General features: G+C 33.6%; 1 protein-coding gene across 2 annotated transcripts in view; it reads left to right on the forward strand.

Annotated features, from left to right (window-relative positions):
• The first annotated feature begins 407 nt into the window (after positions 1-407).
• The window catches only part of LOC128998699 (basic phospholipase A2 PA-10A), a 69068-nt gene continuing 46168 nt past the window's right edge, over positions 408-23307 (forward strand). For both annotated transcript variants that reach the window (XM_054424941.1, XM_054424943.1), the window contains exon 1: positions 408-528. In XM_054424941.1, coding sequence (XP_054280916.1) covers positions 441-528 — 88 coding nt within the window. In that variant the 5' untranslated portion in view covers positions 408-440. The remainder of the gene's footprint in view (positions 529-23307) is intronic.

Raw genomic sequence — 23307 nt, forward strand, 5'->3', positions numbered from 1 at the left:
AATAACATTTAAGGTTATGATATTTATTCCCATCACAGTGAAAGAACACAGACAAACCAACAGTTAGTAACTATAGTGAGCACGTAAACCTAAAGTTTCATTGCTCTATATTTATTAATGAGTTAAACGATAACCGGGTTCTACTCAAACATTTTACGAAAACACCCTAAAAGTTGTAATGCTCCAACCACTTATATTTCTCATATTTGTTACTATGTAAAAAACCGACAGGTTTCTACAAATTCACTTTTGCGTTCGTCACGGAGTGTCACAATTGAAATAAACACGAGATAATTCTGAGGATTCTGCGATAAAACTGTGCAGTGTGTATACTTTCTCCGCGCAGTGTCTGCAGTGAGGACTGGCAGCGCAGAGCGCAGTCACAGTATCGTGGTAGCAGCGCAGTGCTCAGTGCGATAGTATAGTGCTGTGTGCGCACCATGACGCCTGGCGGTGCGCTCTCTTGGATACCTATATTGATACTTGTGGCGCCGATCATGGGCTACAGCGAGCGCATCAATACAATAGGTAGGAAAACTGTTTTAAATTGTATAAAGTAAGGGAGAAAATAATAACAAATTAGGGGCCTTTTTCGTAATAGCCTACTATCGAATTATAAATGGTATATAACAATCCTTAGTTTATGTTTTAGGTTATGTTTAGTTATAACCAAAACTACCCTAACCTAACCTAGCCCTAAGCATTGAACAAACGAGCAATTATAGCATTTCGATTTGAAAATATCGTAGCAATCGAACAAAGGAGGTTCCAAAATTTGTTAGCCTATATGCTTTTAATATAATTGTGGCTTTTGCTTAATTTCATTCGACTTTTCAAGAGTGTATATTTTCCGTTTGTGTGTTATATTTTTTAGTCTAAATCTGCGAACTTCTGATCAAGTGATTATGACATTTATCACCTAAATATAAATTCTTTAAAAATAAACACTAATTTTTTGCAGCACGAGCAAAAAATAGAAGTATTTGAATAAATATTTACTATACAATGTTCAGAATTCAAATAAATTGTATGCAGAAGGACTATATCCTTGAGTAGTATTTCTATTTCATACTATATTCGAAGCCATCGTATTATTAAAAAAATATATTACAATGTCTAATATTTTATTAAGAATAAAAGCATCTTTATTAAAACTTGCCGTATTAGTTTTTTTGTTTCAATATAATAAAAAACATCTTTTAGATATATTACTTTTAGATATATTTATACTTGCGCTTTCGATATTTACATGACGGGAATTATATATAATTTGGACACAATAGCAATCGTTTCAACCAGACACACCGGTTATAATTGGCGATATTTTTTGTATTTATTTTGATAAATGTTTACAGAATAAGTTCAGATTTTTCGAAAGGGTTAGAAAACCTATTTTGCTATATACGTATTATATTCTTATGTAATTAATATTTCTCTGCAGTTTGTAATTTATTTTTAATAGTGATAATAGACTTCTCATTATATTATACAATTTGAAGCCTTTTGTTAAGGGTGTTATGTGTTGGTAACGTTGAGTCCTCTGAAGAAAACTTTTTTTTCGTTTTTAGGGTATTTTTTTTATTTTTGCTATTTTCATTGTTTATATTATTAGGATGAAGCAATAATTTACAATTACTTTTAAAATTGGTTGAAAGAAGGGAATCAAATATTAAACAACAAAACGAACACTAAATAAACAAGGAAGAAATATATCTTAAAATACTCCTGAAATTATTCATTATTTATACCTTGGAACTATTGTTTGGACTATTTTTATAGTAAACACCTCTTACACTTTTAAATGTATGTTAATTAAATTTTGGCTAAATGTTAACGTGTTTACCATAAAAATCTTTAAATTACATATAGGTCTACTTTCAATGAAACCGTATTTAGTAATTAGTTTTTGAAAATAATTCGTACTACCTGGGTTTGCTTATTCGGCCAAACATTGTACTGTACAGGTACTCTAATTTTTACAAACTTTTCAAATTTACTCAAATAATATTATATTTCATTACACTTTTTTGGAATCGGAACAGTTCCTTATTTTTCCCATAGTTCATTACATTTTCATGTTCTTTTGTAAGAAAACAGGTGACTGAGCAGTATTAAAATTTTAAACGTAATATACCTGCATTAAAATTAATTTAAGTTAAGAATATCAAATTTTAAAAACTCATACAATTAAAATTTAAAACCATTTAACCACGGTATACGTGAACCCCAAGAGGCCTTACGTATTTTATATTTTCAAAAATACAATTTTTATGAGACATTTTTAAAGATTTGTAAGTTTATTCAAAGCCGTTACAGTTGAAAACCATTCCTTCTGAAGCCCCGGTTATATGGTAATTTTTTTTATTATTACTGGATGACAATTAACTTAAAAATATTTGTAAGATATTTATAATAATTCCATAAAAAGATAAATAAATAACCACATACAGCACAGAGACCGAGCCTAACCGCTCGGACAAAAACAGCTGTAAGAGGAAAAAATACATTTATTTATGAATTAAAAGTAAAAGTATCAATTGTTGACCAAAATTAACACTAACATTATTCAATATCCTTTTTATTTTGATTGTAAACCAACATTTTTAGTCGTTGGGGCCTTGTAGTAATTTTTATTAGAAATTCAAAATTTACATAATTAGTTATCATTAGATTTTTAATGATTAAGATCGATGATTAATGATGGTTTCAAGATTTCAATACACCGCAAATTGTAAATCTAAAAAAAAGATTTTTTCCCATGAATGGATACGTTTTTATGCATAAAAACATGTAAAAACTTTATTAAATTAGGAACGAAGACAAGTAAGAAAACACGGAACAAATCGTATAGTTTGGTTTTGTGTTAATCGTCTTGTTTAAGTTATTTTGGTTAAACTTCACGGGATACATGAGGGGTTATAACATTCAATGGACCAATACAAGTCAAATGCAGACTTAAAAGTTATATTGTCCGCATTTCATAGAAATTGTGGTGGAAAGTACTTGAAAATTGTGTTCTCATTGTAAACTATTGTTGAGCAGAATGTAATTGATTGTCATACAATGACCAAACGAGCAAATCAATGACTAGATAACATCGATATTGCAATATTTACTATGTACAAATAATTCGGTATATTTTTAATTTAAATCATGCAACGGTGTGGGTTTTTTTTAGTTTTCAATATATTTTTTTATATAATGATGGTTTTCCTCAAATGGGTATTGTATTTATATTTAAAACTAATTGTACTTTATTTCATCTAATTTACTCGTAGAGAACATCTTTTTAGAATTCACAACTCACAGCCCTTAAGTCTAATACTCTCTTATAATAAGCGTGCTCACTACAGTGTTAAAAATGTGTGTCTTTTCATAAAGGTATTAAATAAAGACATGTATATTTTGTTACATCAATGTGTCTTAAATTTACCGTCAGAACATATACGACCTATATTATGGTGTATAGTTACTAGTTACTAACAAAAAACAAAAATGTTTTGTAAACTAACATCCCTTTGGACGAATATATTAACTTATTTAATATTTTGCAATTGATATGATGAGGTCTTACCTTAGCAATCCTATAATTGTCGATTCTTTGAAATCGATTTCAACCCCGAAGGTTGATCATCAGTCGAAATCTAGGTTGACCAAATTTCAAAAGTGGTATCCACCCGAAGGGTTTCGTAGTTAAGATGAAATAACAATGAATACTTAACAATAAACATGAATATGACATAAAATTAGGGATGAAAACTATGGTTTTAAAATTTGGGTTAACCTGAGTTTTACTTAGAAACATGTTGCAAGGGTTTTTCGTAAATAAACCAAGTAAATAAATTAGGGATTTTGTCCCTAATTTCAGTGTTATTTTATATTCTACGAAACCCTTTGGGTGGATACAACTTTTGAAATTTGGTCGACATGGATTTCGACTCGTGATGAATCTTCGGGTTTGAAATCGATTTCGTTGGATCGACAACATTAGGATTGCTAAGGTAAGACCTCATCATATAAATTATAAGCAATCCAGAGGCTAAAATGATTGATAATATTTCGCACTAAAATAATAAAATATTATTCCAATACATTTAAGTATATCTACACTTACAACTGTAAACTTTTAAGGTAAAAATATTTAAAATATGTAAAAATGTCGAACAGTCACACCGACAGCATTAGGACTTTTCGGAAACAGTTTTTTCTCCCAAAACAATCGAGAATCACCTTCAATCACTCGAAGGTAACATAATTAGCAGGAACCCTCTAATCGGAGTGACCATTCTGACGTAGCCTCGTACTCACAGACCTTGGTCGTCACCCACTAATTGCCACTAAATGCTCTTCACGGTTGCATGCATCCAAGTGACCTACAGCCTTGGAAACGTTTAAGTTCATTCACAGTCCATCCGACATGCTAATATTGCCATTTATTTTATGTCCCTCCTCCATATCCTAGGACGCTAGGTTTTAGTGCAGGATTGTTTTACACATTACAGGCTAGAACTAGAGGGTCGCAACAATATCACATAGGTAAAATCCATTGGTGGTTGGCGGGATTTGAACCCGGAACCTCGGGCTCTGAAGCCCCGAGCTCACCCACTAGACCACTCGCTCTTATTTGCCTGTTTTTGTGCATGGTGTGATTTAAGCTAAGTCAACCCAGTTTACTAACTGGGACTGTTAGCCTAACTGATTGTTGCCAGATGATTATTATATGACTTGTCTGATTGCATGTAACTGCATGTTTAAAAGACCAAATAAAATTCTCATACTCATTCTCATTCTTTAATATTGACATTATAACGTTCAAACTTATCGTTCACAAGGGATGTTCAATTGGGAAACGAGCTGGTCTAGTGGTGGAGTGAGGGACTTCGGTCTCTGATTTACCGGGTTCAAATCCCACCAATAACCAATGGATTTGATCTAATGTATAATACCCGATAAGTCTAGCCTGAAGTAATGTGAAAAGTAATCCTGGACTAAAACCTAGTGTCCAAGGACAAAAAAAAATGTAAATACAATTTTAACAGGAGATAAAGTTTTGTGAAAACAATACGTGTAGAAACCCCAGTATTAGTAGGCAGACTAAGATTATTTCTGGTTCTTTTATTGTGTTTTCGTTTAAAGTTATTAAAATAAAAGGACATTACATTTAGATCTACGGTCAGTATGAATAGCATTGACTCAATGAGTTCCTAGGTTTGCTGCTGAGATAAAATCGGTTAAATTTGAAAAGACAAGAACGAAAACATATTTACCAATATTATATGTAGGTATGGCTACAACTTAGAAGTCTACAGTAACAAATTAACTAATTATTCCACATGTGGGTAAAATTTCTATGTTTAGCACTTCTAATAACGATGACCATAAGGCGAGAAATAAAATTAATATACTTTTATTTTTATTTTTAAACAGATTTTACTTCGGCCAAAGAGAACTAAATCAACCCTTCCATCTACAGTCACGACGATTTATATCCACACGTTTAAACGTCCTCCTACAAACTAAAACCTTCATACTAATGAACAATGTGTTTGCCAGAATCTTTATGACTACATAAATCATAATATGTCTTTACTATTTTGCAGCGTCACTCTGTTGTATTCTTAATACAAGTACAAATTACTGTGCCCAGTAAACTATTTTTAGTGAGATCTTTGAGATAGGACGAAGTCCCAGCTAAGGAACCATATCCCAGTCCGTATCTTGTACGAATTAAAGTTAATCTCTTGCATTTTGTGTTTAGACGTTCAGAATGTCCAGATCCATAGCATATTTCGATTGCAGAATTTTACCCTAAGGATTATTTTTTATGTATTTACTAGAGGAAGTACATGCTCCTGAAGAACTTTGACTACAAATGCACTCAAGACAAAACTTAGAACTCAATCAAGATCTTTTCAACAAAAAATAAACTCATATGTTTTAAGGATTTTTAACTATTCTTGAGTTCATAAATGCTTCTTGTTGCTACATAGGTCACCATTTACAGTTTTATTAAGATGTAAATACAAAAAATTAAATTGATTTTTTAAAGCATATAAACTGTCCAAAACATTCTTATAAAAAACTACCTACACTAAAAATATATGACAATTAAATTTCTAACTCGAAGACTGTTGAATCAAATTCTTTAGGAGATTACTAGGATTTTACAGTCTACTTAAATCTTGGAAGACCACTTACTAGTTTAGGAACATCTATGAAAAAGATTTCCAACTCAAGAACTGTGTAATCAAAAATGTGAACTCTTCTTCTGAACGATTTATACCGTCCAAGAACTCCGTAATACCCATTTTTAAGAACTCGTTCTACTAAACAACTTGAGGTACAATTAGACCGTTGAACCTTAAACATCTCTAAAAGAATCTTTGTCTTCTTTGACCTTGGAAGCCTGTCTAATATTTTAAGACACCATGAAGAATATTCCCGTGTAGTTCTTGGCAAACATTTAACTCATGTTCCTTAAGGACTTACAGCAAGGGCTCCTGCACTTGGATACTATCCAAGGGCATAGCTTATACAATGGTCATACTGTACGACACTGTTTATAGCCATTGTCGTACTGTGACGTGCCTGGGTCCGTGATCCGCATGACAACAATCGATCTCAACCTTGGCTTTGAAACCCACTGGGTGGCTGCCCAACGTCCATCATCTGAACGATCGTGGACAGGGTCTGGATACTGATTATTGTCTATGGTCACTTCCATGACGCATTGGATAAATCGGTGCCTCCTCGTAACATGGGCAGACCTAAAGTTGAGCCTTGAGGAAGTCCAATAACTTGGATACTGAAGTACTGATGTGTGCCGTTCGAAAGAGTAACTTAAATATAACAAGATTGTTACACAAACCCACCAGAAGATGGAAAATCACAAAAAACAAACACATAACTACTGTAATTGACCGTTGAATACTGAAGAGGAGATACCATCTAAATAAACTAGATTCGGCTCAGCTCTTTTTTAGAGAAACCACAAACCAACCCTACAAACATCCTCAATTAAACAAAAGCCACTCAACCTTACCCCAACTGGCAGCTGTGGCAGAATTGAGCTTCGTTATTACACTCCCTCGTTATTTACACGTATCTGCTACTGCTGCTATCCTTTCTTGAAGAGGACGAAGCCCTAAAAACAGCCTCAGTCCAGTAGGGGTTTCAGCTCTCTGGATTGGAACGTCACGAAGAACGAACATGGATGTATGAGCTATTTACAAAAGTATGCGACAGTTTAAAGTTCTATTTGCTCCTTAGTTTTGGTAATACGATAGTTGATGTGACCTTGGATGCTACAGTTTATAATAATGTATCCTTTCCTTTGACTTGGTAAACAAGTTTTTGTATCGGACAGAAATCAATCATTTACATGAGAAGATTTTGTTAGTGGCTCACTTTACGACGTATTTTTTATCTTAAAACAGGATTAAACTCCAGCTTCGGAATACAGTAGAACCTCTATAACACGACTCTCATGGAGATTATTAAATAAAACTTGTTATTAAGGTGCACTTGCTATTGAGGTTTGCAATTACACGTGATCTAGGGGTCTTGAAGATAACCATTTTGCAAATAATCGACAATTGTTATCAAAGGTGACTTATCATCAAGGTTCTTCTTATCGAGGTCCCACTGTATAATGCCTAGTTCTATTGATAGGGTTCATCAACAATTACAGTAGAACTTCGGAAACAAGACTCTCATTGGGATTATTAAATAAGACTTCTTATCAAGATAGACTTCTTTTTGAACTATCGAGGCCCCACTGTAATTTGGAGCCGTTGAACTAAAAATGAGATTGTATTCTCATCCTAAAATTTAGGCGAGATAACAAGAAAATAATGATGACACCATAATATGAGCCTGAAAAATCAAGGTACTTTCCTGTTAAAGGGAACATTCATTATTATCGATGAATTTTTTCTCGATATATCGATATTAACAAATTGAAACATATCAGCTGACAAGTACGATAAATATTGTTCAGTATCAACAAACAATAATGAAATGAAACTGTTAAAAAAAACCTAACATAACTCACCAAACTTGCTGTGTAACATTTTAAATTTCCGTGTTTAACTTGCCTTTTCTGTTATCAAAAGTAATTTTTAAATAGTACAGCAAGTTTTGTTGGTTATGTTAGGTTAGCTTAGAACAGTTTCATTTCAAAATCCATATAATAGATTATTTTAGCCTAACAAGATCAGTTGTCAATTTGTAATGGATCGGAAAACAAAAATATCGATACATCGAAAAAATCATCGATAATAATGAATGTTCCCTTTAACAGGAAAGTACCAAAATCAAAAACATTTTACAAACCCTTATTTTGTAAAGGAAATTATACCCCAATTTCAGGAAACTTTATCTAACCTCAATGGAACCTCAATAAAAAGACCCTCATAATTCAGTCAACCTTGAAAACAAGTGTCATTTTCAAATCCCTTGTTTTAGCATGTTTGCGTATTGGACATACCTCGTTAAGAAATATATTTTTACGTGAAATTTTATTCCATAATCTCCTAATAACTCGCTATCGACGTTCTGCTGTATATTCTTTCTAGTATCTGGGAACACTAAACAGTCTTTTAGTCAGATTATGAAGATTAGCTTCTAATTCAAATAGAATGATAGTGAATTACCAAAGGCATGCGTAGGTGGGAATACATCAGGAACTTATATTTGCCATGTTGCGACATCCAAGTCTGAATAGATATTGAGCCTTCAGCGCAATATGACAGAAAGTATTTCGAAATGTTTATTCACCGTACAATACAGGAACCCACGAAAGTTCGTGATGGAGTGAATCGGCAAGATTAAATACACAGAAGTGACACCTAGCGGCTGTTGCTAGGTCAGGGTTGAAATGATGATGAATTAACAACTTTGTATTTGTAGTAGTGTCGTTATTTCAAACGTAAAATCTAAATAACTCCTTACCAAATGACTTCTAGTGTCATCGACCATAGTAAGTTAAAACAAGTAAATACTTAAATGTACCTTAAAAGTAGATTGCTTGGTTTCGCATTCATTTTAATGGTATAAATAAACTTAAATTCAAGTTCACAGGGTAAATATCAGAACTTGACATTGTTAAAATCTGTTTAGTATCATCGTAATATAATTTAACTTGTCTTAATCGTCTTACAGCCTCTGGAATAAAACTATTTTTCGTAATTTCAATATTTGTTGTCAATATAAAAAGTCACACAGTTTTTTTTCGTTGCAATTACAATCTTACACACACAGTCTTCATATAAACGTTTTCACTGGCATAAAAATGGTTTGACCTCAATTTTTTGTGTTATGGAGTTATTTAATTGAGGATTTTTAAATATAATATAACAGCCTATGGACCTGTTATTTCGATACTTTTTTCTCTGTATCTTAAATATGTACAATTAAAAGAGTATGTTTATTCTATGTTTGAAGTTCATTGTTGGTGATGGCGAGTTAATGTTGTTCAAAGGTTTATTGTTTGGCATTTTCTATCACGAAAGTAAAAAAAAGATACACAACGTTTCGGGATCTGGAATCTGATCCCGTCCTCTGGTGAAAAAACTTAACACATTACAACTAGGAATACACAAACGCCCAACCTAAGTTGGAATACCCTTTTTTTAGTACACTAGTTGTAGTAGTGTGTAGTTGAAGTTGTATGGGCGCTTGTGTAATTTTAAGTTGTAATTAAGTTGTAAGTATTGTTGTTATAGTTGTAATGTGTTAAGTTTTTTTCACCTGAGGACGGGATGAGATTCCAGATCCCGAAACGTTGTGTTTGTTTTTTACCATCGTGATGGAAAATGTCTGCAATAAACATTTGAACAACAGTATGTTTGTATTTATCAAATTTAATACTAAGCTAGCGATTGTATTTATTTTCTTCACTGAAACATTGTATATTTTAAGTTTCAAAAATTATTATACCTTATTAATTTTTTTACATTATTTACATCTGAATTACATCGTAAGTAAAAATGCTGATAAATGGACCTCTCAAACATAAATGAGTAGTCACAATGGACGAATAAAAAAAAATAGTCCTCCATTTTTTTTACATTGGTTTCCATTATTTGGTCTGAAAGCCTTTACATTACTGAACCACATTTTTAAAGTGGACTTCTGTTTAAAAAAGAAATGTAAACCATTTCCTATGTTAAGGTATGATATAGTATTTCGATATATCAGTTGGGAAACACTTTCCATTCGCTCGAACAAATTGATCAGTGAAAGCACAAGGCCAACTGACCTGTCAGAAAAGAGTCATTCTTGCTGGATAAAGGAATGTTTCGTCAATACTTCGATACCTTTACAGTTATATATTGGACTATACTAGACATTTTCAAACCGTAAAACTTGTCAAAATGTATTCTTTTAAATTAAAAGCTCTCAGGATAACTTATACTTTTTTATTCAAGGACAGATTCCGTAATTTTCAATAAAAGCTTGATAGTAATTTTAATTTTCCAGCCTACACAAGTGATTCCTAATGGCAATAGTGAAAAAATAAGGTAAAACAGTATTTATTTATACAGTTTCCAAAACCTGTACATTTACGAAATGAAATAAATAACAATCAAATAAGTCTAATGTTTTACAGAAGAATTTTAATCAATTGAATTTTTGGTGAATATGTCTTTTGCAAATTTCTCAAGGCCTATAGGTAATAGGCCTATATATAATAGTAGGTCTCATATGGTATACTTATTTGAATGAATTCGCGAACCATCATGATCGGACTATGGGAGCGGTGGCTTGTGGGGGTTCTATGGGGTAAAATTAGTTTTTCCCATTTTTGGCCTTGAAAACATGGAAATTCCCTAAGTCCGCAGGTTTGCTGTGGAGGGTTTATAACTAACATAAATATCACAATATTATGTTACCTACGTGCGCTTGTAAAAAAAAATTTCTAACATCAGCTGTATCCAAAGCGAGTTATATGAATAACCTAACGAATACAAAAAGGTATGAATCACGCCTAAAGTACGACCATAGCAAATATCCCCCGACTTCTTTCTCTTTATCATAGCCAAGACAAAAACGCAATTTAAAAGTCTTTCACTTACGTTGAACAAAGAGTTAAGTAACTTAATCGACCCGTGGACGGTTAATAAGTAAACATTAACAGAGGCTGACACCATTAATCCAGCGCACGAGCGGGGCAAACTATGAATTAGAACCGACAAGAAAGCTATTTAGATTTACATAACGTAAATTAAAACCACAAGCAAGTAGCGGAACCGTTGTATTCAATGTTGCAACCATTAGAATTGAATTGTTGAAATTTGGGTTATGAGCTCCTTACCTTTGTTATTTTTTTCCTACGCAAGGCACTAGTCTGGAATTGTTTTTCACATTTCTTCAGGCTAGACTTAGGGGTTGCGGCATTATCACTTATATCAAATCCATTGGTGATTGGCGGGATTTGTACCCGAGACCTCAGGGATTGAAGTGCCGCGCTCTAACCACTAGACCAGCTCGTTCTACTTATCTTACCCATGTCATGCCAAATTATTAGTTTATATTTTCCCAGTGGCATGAGCTTGAAAAAGTATTGTGTTAACTTGTTGTAGTAGCCTTTATTCATGCAGGGGTTCTATAGGCCTACTCTTCATCTATACAGCTCTAGTCTCCAATAAATTATATAAATATACCTCAACTACAACCTAAACATTGATGAATAAAAACATTCTTAATTTAAGTATATCCATAAATCACGGTTATAATTCCTCTATGGAAAACACTATATCTAACCAGATGGAAAAAAATGAGTGATCAAGAATCAGCTAAGCAATAACATCGAAAATCAGAAACGAGAAACCCCAAAACCAAAATACGTGTTTAACAATTACACGGAACGAGAACAATTGCAGAACCTTAGAGTTCAGAGGAATATTTTTTAAATCGGGCTATACCCCAGCAGACACTGAAGTAGACATCCCATCTACTAGTACATATATATATCAGCTGTCGCAATTTTTTAATGAAAAAATAACTTAGTTGTGTGAGCCAGTCACAGAATGTGCTAGTATATAAAATTATATTTTCTACCTTATTTTTGTTTGCCAACGTAGTTGATGGGTCGCAAATGATATAGCTCACGATAAGTGACTATAAGTGACAATACGTGATAATGCCATAAGTTTGACTTGGTAAAGAAGTTGGTTGATTCGACAGAAATTAGTAGTTTAGATCAGCACAATATATCGATGGCTCGCGTAAACTACGACGATTTTGATTAACAAACTGGCGACAGCTTTAACTGTGCATAGCATGTCTAGTTGTATTTATAGTCCAAGGTCTAACCCAGTATAAAATTATAGTTTAACTACCAGAAAATACCAGCCAATAGAAACACAAAAAGTTGTATTAATCCAGTTAATCAAGTTTAAAGAGCCTGTATTCAATGACCGTAAAGAGGTGTAAACTGTATTTATCACCTACAGCACCGATTTTCATAAAGATTTGGATTTAAGTTCCACTTGTCCTCAAAGTCTTCTTCAAAGTACTGTAAAGAGCAAAAGATAGTTTATAAAACAAAATAATTAAGATACGATACAAACTGAATTATTCCTTGTTTAAATTTGATTGGTACAGTATTTTCAAACGCCAAAATGGAAAGTTTTTATATACATAGCCTAATACGAATGCATTTTTAGAAGAAAGCCCCCAAGTTCTCCCTGCAATAAACAACATATCAGCCACTATGTAAACCTTTAGAAAGAAAATACTGCTTCAACAATACAATTCAAGGCCCCACAGTGATCCAAGCAAAATAGTACTTAAACAACAATAAAATCCACCCCATAAAATAACTAGGGTACTGGATCATTTTCTGTCCTAAACCACACCTACCCAAAATCATAAGCTACGAGAGAGAGGCGATTCCAAACACATTGATAACAATGGAACACTACAATAAACAGATAATTTTCAAAACAATAAACGAAAAAACACAAAACCAATTGGCAACAGTGTAAACTACCCCAAAACTGGCAACACTGTAAGCGAAAGTGAAAGTTCCCCACCCCAACAAACCCGGAAATTCCTAACCCTCTCCGATGACACTGGACATCCCCTCGCACTCACAGTCTCAGTTCGTCAGTAGGAAAAGAAGAAGAAACACAATCAGCTGTTCGACGTACGACCACAACAAAAGTGATAAGTCTTCGCCATGATAGTGTAAGTGTAGTGTATGTGCAATAGTGTAATAGAAGAACGTGCTACATTCCATTTAGAACACAGCATAGAACTTCTGCAATAACAAAGGATACTACAAATTAGGTAAGCCCAAATATACCCTCTCCACAGCAAACCTGCAGACTAAACAAATTCCATTGTACTGATTGGGTTTTCACTTAAATAGTTATTTAAAGTTATCATATTTATTTCTTATTTATTCCAACATTAAGTTACCTGAGTAGGCTACTTTGGTTTAATGATTTACGTGTGTTTTAGTGAAATATTAATGTTATGGTGTAAAATAAACGTTTTGCCAAATTTGATCACACAAAATATAGCCTACATAGAGAAGAAAACTGTAACAATTGACTTATTCTCCATAAAAATAACGTATTTTAAATGTACCTACTGTTTTATTGGAAATTTCTTCGTAACTGTTATTCAACAACTCTTCAAAATTTAATATAGGCTACTAAATTGTTTTTTTAAGCCCTACAAAATTATTTAAAAAGAAATTGTGAAGTTTTACGTTTTAGGAGTCAAAAATGAGGAATTTACTCCCATGATAAAACTTTGATGCTCCATTATACGCCTAATTAATTACGATAGTTGTTATTCCTCGAATTAAATTATACATTATATATTATTATATTATTATATAAATATTGTTTATATATACGAGTATTGTCCTAAATTATTGCGTTAAATGTCATTCCACCTTTTGTTTAAGGGCTAAATTAGCTATTAAGCGTCAAATCCCCAAATGTTGTTTACAGTATGGTTTTAATTAGTATGCTTATATAAAACAATTAAAGCATAAATTTCTATCAATATCTTTCTCCAAATAAGCTTTAAAACTCGTTTTAAGCCACAGTAATCAAATAAGCTCACTATATTACACTTATTTTTTATTCATATGCAGGTTGAAATAACGTTGTGCTCCTGTTTCATTCTATAGTCTGTATGATGGAACTTGTCTTCTGACCTCCGTCTACCGTGGACAGGCTCGGACTCTAAACCAGTTAACCAATTTAGACATGTGGCTATGGCTAGAGACATGTTTCATCATACAGAGTATAATGATTTTTTTCAGTGGTGACTATAAAATAAGTAGGACATCCCTAAAGGAATCTATGGAAGACAAGTATTAAATTGAACTGTGCAATTTACTTTTACGTCTTGGAAAGTAAATTTGCGTCCCAAAACATTTCGAGAGAATTTAAGGAAAGTCACATTAGGAAGTATTTAGAAGAATACTTGCGATGACAGGAATTCTTGCATGGCAACAGAATTGTCGTGGTATCGACATCGCTTATGCCATTTCAACAATTTGAGCGAAGCGACGTATACTTTCTTTTGACCTCCACGCCTCAATGTCGGTTTCCCTCATCGGGCTGACCTTTGGATTACGGTGTAAGAGACTTCCCATCACTGATGTCACTATCATTTCAATAATGGCATGTTATTGTAGACAGACGATAGAGCTTGAGGTCGTACCCACGCAAGTCACATATTTTGATTTAAAAATGTTTACCGAGTTAAAATCAACGGTGCTACAAAATAATTACTTTTGACAGTTATGTGATATGGGGTGCAAGTAATGTTTTCTGAGGTCAACTTCTAGGTTTGAGGGTTAGGTTTGGTTAGGTTAATTTAGGAATATTAGTTTGCATTGGATCTTCATCTTTGAACTCAAAAGAAACCCAAATTTTATATCACGCTATATGTTGTTTACGTAGTTGTACAACTTTAAGCACTATTTAATTTTTCATGAAACTTACTTTCTAAAGATAGTGGCATAGTGATTTGATAACTTAATGGGTTGCTGTAATTTATTTAAAATATTTTGTTACCTCTAATTAATACTTACATTTTATTGCATTTAACTCTTAACTAGTCTGAATCTCGACTGCTCAATGAATATACAGGGTGGAACGAAGTTAGTGTTAAACAATTTTATGTGTTTAACTACTAAGCATTGGTGACAAAATGGCACCAATTTAAGTTTCCATACCCTCACAGGTAGGAAATAACAGACAATTTAAGATTTTTTCAAAATATTTGTACTAACTTACATAAAATGGTCATAAGTGCATTAAACATTGTTTTTATTCCAAATTCATTGTAATTTTCAGAATCCTCGTTAAATTTCCAATAGTAATAGTACAAATTCATTGAGATTAAACATCTGCATAAGCTTTTGTTTGGCCATGGAAGTTTGAATTTGTGATTTTTTATAAATAAGTAATAACTTTTTCCAAAGTTTTTCTATACTACACTGGACTGTAGAGAGTGTCAAATATTACTAAAAACTTCTGCAGTTAATAACCTTTAAAATGATGTATAAACATCTACCGTTCCTTTGATTTGTCGTTCTCAAATTTAAGAGTTTCTCATGAAAAACACGGAATGGCTTACTTACTTAGTAGTTTAACACATAAAATTTTTTTACACTAACTTCGTTCCACCCTGTATATCAAATGTATGCATCACGCAGAACAAAGGGATTGGTGGATTAGGTCCGATAAGAAAGAGTACAGTCAAGTGAAAAACGTTGTACCACGTATTCACTGGCGCGCCAGCCAAGGGCTTCACGTGTATGTAAGAATGTAAGAAAGTATGTAGACAATTTATTAGCCCAGTCAATGAATGCAATAAAACACCCTTTTTCGCAACTAAATGGTGGAAAGCTGGATTTTTTATATGTGATAGAACCACATGAGAGGTGTATTTTCCCAAAAGTCCCCACTTCTACCCCTTGAGCTTTCCCCCCCACCCCCCTCCAAACCTATAAATTGCAGTGTTTTACTTAATTGGTCATAATTCAAATGCTATGTGAGCTATCGAGCTGAAATTTGTTTTGTTTTATTTCTTATTAGTTTTCCTACAATTTTTGTATTTATTACATTTTTCTAAAACCAATACTTAGGGAGATATAAAATGTAAACTTCGTTAAAAGCTTTGTTTCAGAGTGCAAAATTATGTTTTTCTCTATGTATACTTTTAAATAGAAATAATACGCAAATATGGTTCAAACAAAGGTTTTAGTACGTTTTTCAAGGTTTACAAATATATTATTGGTTAGTCATCTAGGTGACCGGGTGAAGTGCTGGGTGTCGGCAAAGTGAGCGCGTGCGCGCTAGTTGAACACCTCTGCGCTGCGTCGTCGCATCTAGCCCAGCCAATAAACGCACAAACTGCCTTTTTTCGTAGCTAAATAGTGGAAAGCTGAGTTTGTTATATGTGATGGAACCACTTAAGACGTGTATTTTCAAAAAGTTCCCGATTCTCCCCCCCCCCAACCCCCTTCAACCCCCTACAAACCTGGAAATTACAGTCATTTAATTTACTGCAAATCATTCAAATTCTACGCATGCCATCGTAGTGAAATTTGATTTGTATTATTTATAATTAGTTTATCTCCAACTTTTTTACTAAAGGTTTTCTTATAAAACTATACCCAAAGAGATATAACATTTAAATTTTTTTTTTATAATGTTTATGTTTTAGAGTACACAATTTTGTTTTACCCTCTATACATTTTTTCAAATAAAATACGCAAAATGTGTCCGAAACAAAATTTAATATGTTTCTTAAGGTTTATAAATATATATTTGATTATTCATCCGAAAAAAAACTGATGTGGTGTGGGCGTCGGCAAAGACAGCGCGTGCAGGCTTCTTTAAGCATCCGCGTAGCCCCGCCCGTCGATGCATAATAAGGACCGGCACCACTAAGTTCTCAACTGTTTCATACAAATCCGACTTAATAATTTGTAGCCTACGTTACTACCAAAACAATCTGTTTCCAAGCTAAACCGTGGCTAAACGAAGCACCACACGGTCAGTAAAAAGTTTTCGTCGACCCACTAATCCTTGATACAAACTGCGTCCTATCGTTGATATTCCCCTCTCTTCACGCTTCCCGCTAGCAAGGGTTAGCTTTCTGCTCTGCCATGAGTTGTCAGCCTATGTTAAAATAATATCACGAACAACGTAGAAAACTGTCGGGGATATTTATAAGCCACTTTTAATCATGGTAAGGAACACAAATTAAAACCAGTCAATGTTAAAACTAGTTTTTTTTATAAGTCTATATATAGGAGATTTTAAAACACTTAATAAGCGCATTCATCTTTATTAGCGATGTTAAACGATTGCATAATGTCTACCACAAACCAATAAAGAACTATTATGCTGACTCATTTTTAGGATAACATGAAAACAATCAAATATTAGAGAACAGAACCTCACCAAGATTCACAGTATAGAGTCTCTAAAAATGATTGATCTCGACGCCGTATTAGTGCCGTAAAGCAGATTTGTAATACATTGCTGCCAATTTTTACGAAAAAAAAACCTAATTTGATTGACACATCTACACAGTATGTTAATTGTTAAGAAAGGAAATTTGAATAATCTGCCTGTATGTATTCCGTAAATAGCCTTGCCTGCAAGTATGGGGACACAAATATCGTTTTTTACTTACTTATTTATAACTTTTGGATATATGCCTTATTACATTAATTAATTGGAAAGTAAATAAAAGAAAATACGTCTAATAATCTAACACTCAAAACAGAAATTTACACTTATAATGTTACTCACCATACTGTAAATATTACATAAAAGATGGTAAGTGGTGGTGGATTTCGATTCGACACTCTAATCATCCTGAGACCCATAGGCGAATTCGGTCATCTCATCATTGGGATCAGTATATTTCTTAACCAGCTTTATGTAATGTAATATTTCTTTAATATACATGGATATGTTTATTATTGTCAATAGGTGTAGCCATTAACAGAAATAATTAAATAAATTATTATTTCAAATGAGAAACGAGTTAAAAGTAACCATAAATCTAAGAAATGTACAAATGATTAGGTTTCATCTTAGTATTTTTTTGCAGTTTTCTGTTTAGATCTTCACTGACCGCGTGGCGCAGTTAGTAAAAACCTTGCGGAACAAAGCGAGTCCCATTGGTGATAGATAATGGAAATCACATTGTAACGTAAGGAAGAGCAAAGAGTATGTTTGTAGTGATTTTTTAAGTGTTTACTAGGCTTAGTGTTCTATACCTCAATCTATCAAACTTCCGTTGGTCAAAGATGAAGAAATCAAGTACCTATTACAAGTATTGCAAGTATAACAAGTAAGTAGGTAGAGATTAATTTACCTGAACCAAAACTGGTTATAAACAAGTAAATGCTTGGGTTCCATCTAAATAATAATTGTTTTTGGAGTTAACGGTTAAGCTTGGATACAGATTGTTTTGGTAGTAAAGTACAAAGTACAAGGCCTTAGCATTTGTATATACAACCTTTGAGAACTTAGCGATGTCAGTGCCTACGACGCGACGCATCGACGGGAGAGCCTGCACGCGCTCTATTTGCCGACGACACACACTACATCAGTTCGTTCGGCCGACTAACCAAATATATATTTATAAATCTTAAGAAGCATACTAAAATTTTTGTTTGAAACATTTTAAGAAAATTTTTTTTGAAACAAATTGATAGAGGGTAAAACAAAATTATGTACCTCTAAAACATAAACATTACAAAAAAAATAAAATTTTATATCTCCTCGGATATAGTTTTATAAGAAAACCTTTAGTACAAAAGTTGGAGATAAACTAGTTATAAATAATACAAATCAAATTTCACTACGATGGCATGCGTAGAATTTGATTGATATGCAGTAAAGTAAATGACTGTAATTTCCAGGTTTGTAGGGGGTTGGAGGGGGGAGAATCGGGAACTTTTTGAAAATACACGTCTTAAATGGTTCCATCACATATAACAAACTCAGCTTTCCACTATTTAGCTACGACAAAAGGCAGTTTGAGCGTTTATTGGCTGGGCTAGATGCGACGACGCAGCGCAGAGGTGTTCAAATAGCGCGCACGCGCTCACTTTGCCGACACCCAGCACTTCACCCGGTCACCTAGATGACTAACCAATAATATATTTGTAAACCTTGAAAAACGTACTAAAACTTTTGTATGAACCATATTTGCGTATTATTTCTATTTAAAAATATACTTAGAGAAAAACATAATTTTGCACTCTGAAACAAAGCTTTTAACGAAGTTTACATTTTATATCTCCCTAAGTATTGGTTTTAGAAAAATGTTATAAATACAAAAGTTGCAGGAAAACTAAAAAGAAATAAAACAAAACAAATTTCAGCTCGATAACTCACATAGCATTTGAATTATGACCAATTAAGTAAAACACTGCAATTTATAGGTTTGGAGGGGGGTGGGGGGGAAAGCTCAAGGGGTAGAAGTGGGGACTTTTGGGAAAATACACCTCTCATGTGGTTCTATCACATATAAAAAATCCAGCTTTCCACCATTTAGTTGCGATTAAAAACATTTATTGACTGGGCTATATCTTTGGACTTAATTTGTTTTCAACGTCAAGAATTTGTAGTATTTATATTAAAATGAGATATCCGGTAAGACCAGAATTCATGTTAGTTAAGTAATAAAGAATTTAATAGAATACCTCATGTTAATGATCTCACTACCGTTACGTTATGGAATATACCAAGTAATTTATGCAACAAGCCCTGATTTACAACAATGTAATTTATGTCAAAACCCTGATGTGATGAGAGCTATTTGGTTAATTAGTATATAAACTGTTCCATCAAGAACTGTCATTGTTAGAGGCTCAAAAGAGGATCTTAACAGAAGCCAGATTTTAGTTCTGCTGACTACCTTAAGTACCTTAAGTTAATTGTTACTTCAAATCTGTAACTCCTTTTGTAATAAGAATTTGTCTATTTGATAGACCTCGAAATTCTCTTATCCCTATTTCCCTCGACAAATTATAGGCCTTCTTCAACCTTGTATACTAATCGTCTTATCCCAAACTTTAATACCTACTTCGGGACGGATTCAAAAGTACCACCACGAACCTTTTATGGTTTTGGTGCAGAGAGGAGCATACATCCAACTACTCGCTACGTATCTCGATCTAATCTTTGGGGGGGGGGGGGTGCTGTAATAATAAGGTTGTACTACTGTACTATGGTAAAAGGATTCTGCGATACAGAAATAGCTCATCTCACCAGAGAAGCCTGTTTTTCTAGATAGGTTCCGAACCTCTGGGTCACATCAGTCAATGGTGTTTGCCGGGATTCGTACCCAAGACTCCAGGACAGAAGACCCGCGAACTTCCTAGGCCCATGCACAGTCTATCACTTGTAACATTTTGTTTAATTGATGGACCGACGAAGCTGTTGAGTTTTTAGCAGTTTTTTTCTTCAAATTCTCGGGTACGCCAAAGACCTACGAAAATGTTTACAAGCTGATGAACTATGAAGGTAAAATACATAAAAGCGTATAGTTTGGTTTGTGGATATCTCTATAGTCCAGGGTCAGAATACATCTATTTTGTCTCGACAGGTTGCTCTGTTTGTACCATAAAAGGATATATGTTTTTTGAAATTACCATCAAATTTTGCGTCAAAAATCTGCTGCATACTACGTTCTGATTGAATTATTGAGACCGATTGGCCTGATACGACTCGCGGCAGTGCTGTTAAAATATACCAGTAATTGCATGGTATTACTTTGCTAGTCCAAATAATAAGAGTTTATCGGGGCTAAAGAAAACGGGTGTTTGCCACACGAGTACGGCAAACGCATTTTGGACGAGTGGCGTACGATATTTTTTTCGCACTACTGTAAACTAACCTATCATAAAATCTGGAAAAAAACATTTTATCTTCCCACCGACTTAAGAAGTAAACAATCACTACTCATAACTCCTCTGAGAGGTTATGTTTTCGTTTATAACCACTCATTGTCATTAGAATATTAGACTACTTAATCAAACTTTTATGTGATTTTATCCCTTGAAGTCTAGTGTAAATTTTGTTACGTTGGTAAAATCTTTACGAAATATATTAACTAAAAATAATTACTATCAGCTGGTGTCCGGCAAAATTCATTAGCGTACCGTAATGAAATCCCAATTTGATTGAGCAGGTGGCAAACAGCTGTCTTCATTAAAGTAGTGTGACGAAAAAATCATCTTTTTTTTTTGTTACTTTTCGAAAATATCTAAGGATTTCCAATGCTCCTTTTTTTCAATCCATTTAGACAATGGATCATGGTGCAAATGATGCTTGGAAAATAAAATTGAGAGAACTAAGAAACTAAGAAAACCCCTGAAGTAGACACACATCAGTAACTGCTCAGGCACTCAGGTTTTTTCACAGTTAAACTAATGGAATATATGGACTTCTTGAAGAATCCCGAGTTAAGTAAATGACTCGGAGAGACATGGCCCAGTATCGCCTGCTCAAAAACCTCACAATGGCTACGTAATTCTCGACTCCGTAACTTCCACAAATTGTTGTCTGGAGGAAGCAATCTTCCACTGGTCTGGCGTAATCTGAAATGTTTGAATTTGGCAAGAAAGCAAATCAGTTTCAATATCAAACCCTTGGTCGATTTACGGAGTTTCTTCCATTGGTTTACCAATAGTCAAAAATAATATTGCAGTGCGGCTCTGTGTTGTGTGTTTTGACTTTTTCATCCTATACGTGTTATATTGAGGTGGTAGTTTTTGTCAAAATGCTCAAAGGTTTTGTGTGGATGTCAGGATTAGGTTTTGAAGTTATGTAGTGTGTAGTTGTGTACAGAGCTACAGACTACGTGGTGCAATTTTGTTGTATGTGGGTACCGGTGGGTACTAGATAATCCATGGTATCTCCAGGCATTTCTAATTTCTTTGAACTTTTGAGTTTTAAAGGTGATTTCCACATATAACCCATAACAGAAAATTAAATCTTACAAAAACTGCTCGATTTTGCTTTAAGTGTTGTACGTCATAGTCCTTTTATTTAACTCTAAAGAAAATGTTACAACCACCAATGCTGTAAAAATTACGATTCAAAAGCTATTGCAATTTTTGTGATTTTATCCATAAAATATTATAGTTACTTCTACCCATTATAAGGGTTTTTGACAAGCTTGTTTGTATTTATTCCGTGTGATGACTCAGGTTATTACAGCTTTCCAAATAATTTATCTAAACGTATATGGTTTGTTCTTAATTTATTTCCTTGTCTTCAAACTCAGACTATTTTTCGTCTTTGTTGTAGAATTCTAGAACTTACAATTAATTCAATAGATTCAGTACTCATGGATTAATATTAATTGTATATATTTATAATGTGTATAATGCTCTTTAAGAACAGAATTATGAATTATGGAAAGCCAATTGAAGGAGATAGCAGGTTTCAAGAAAATTAAGACACAATTCAATGACCATATATATGGGATTACCTTAAAGGGCTATTGGGGTTTTACTGTAAATATTCAATGTTTTCCATGAAAATAAAAAACGTGTATTCCATGCAACTTTAACAACAGAAAACGGAAAATCAGCTGACAACTAAAATCAAATTTCTCAGAATCCAAGCCCATGTGGACACTAGAGTGAAGTCAACAGTGGGTGTTCTGTTATTGTTTTCCTTCAAAGCTCTGCAGCTCCTTGAGCGAGGTTTTCCTTGACAGCTGTTTATTAAGTTTTCTTCTGGGCCACTTTCTGATCTCCAGATACGGCGTTCCAGCTAGTTTGGTGGCGTTCCGGAACGAATCCTACAACCGCCCTAGTCGGCGACAGTAACGACTCTGTGAAATGGAATCGTAAACAGATTGTAACGTTACTTTGTATATTCAGCTCAAAAATAAAACTATAAAAAACATACTTCCTTATTTGTCATCCTTTTAGATCAGCTGATCCTTTTACAACAGCTGATCCTTTGACATCAGCTGATCCTTTTACAACAGCTGATCCTTTTACATCAGCTGATCCTTTTACAACAGCTGATCCTTTTACATCAGCTGATCCTTTTACATCAGCTGATCTGCTGCTAGGACCGTGTTGATCTTTACAATTTGTTTCTTGTTATTTCAGTTATCTACCACCTTTAAAACGAGCTAATTATAAACAACGTCCCCTAGTTATGTAACCATGAAGTAAAGCAAAAATCATGAAATAGCCCTAAAATAGTAGAAAAGTGCTCAGTGTCACCAACATGAACTAGACATTAAAAATAATTAAGCTTTAGATTTCAAAATAGGATG

This window comes from Macrosteles quadrilineatus, unplaced genomic scaffold, assembly GCF_028750875.1.
Source record: "Macrosteles quadrilineatus isolate MER2022 unplaced genomic scaffold, UCM_ALF_1.0 Scaffold_7__1_contigs__length_78375512, whole genome shotgun sequence".
In the NCBI taxonomy this organism is placed as follows: domain Eukaryota; kingdom Metazoa; phylum Arthropoda; class Insecta; order Hemiptera; family Cicadellidae; genus Macrosteles; species Macrosteles quadrilineatus.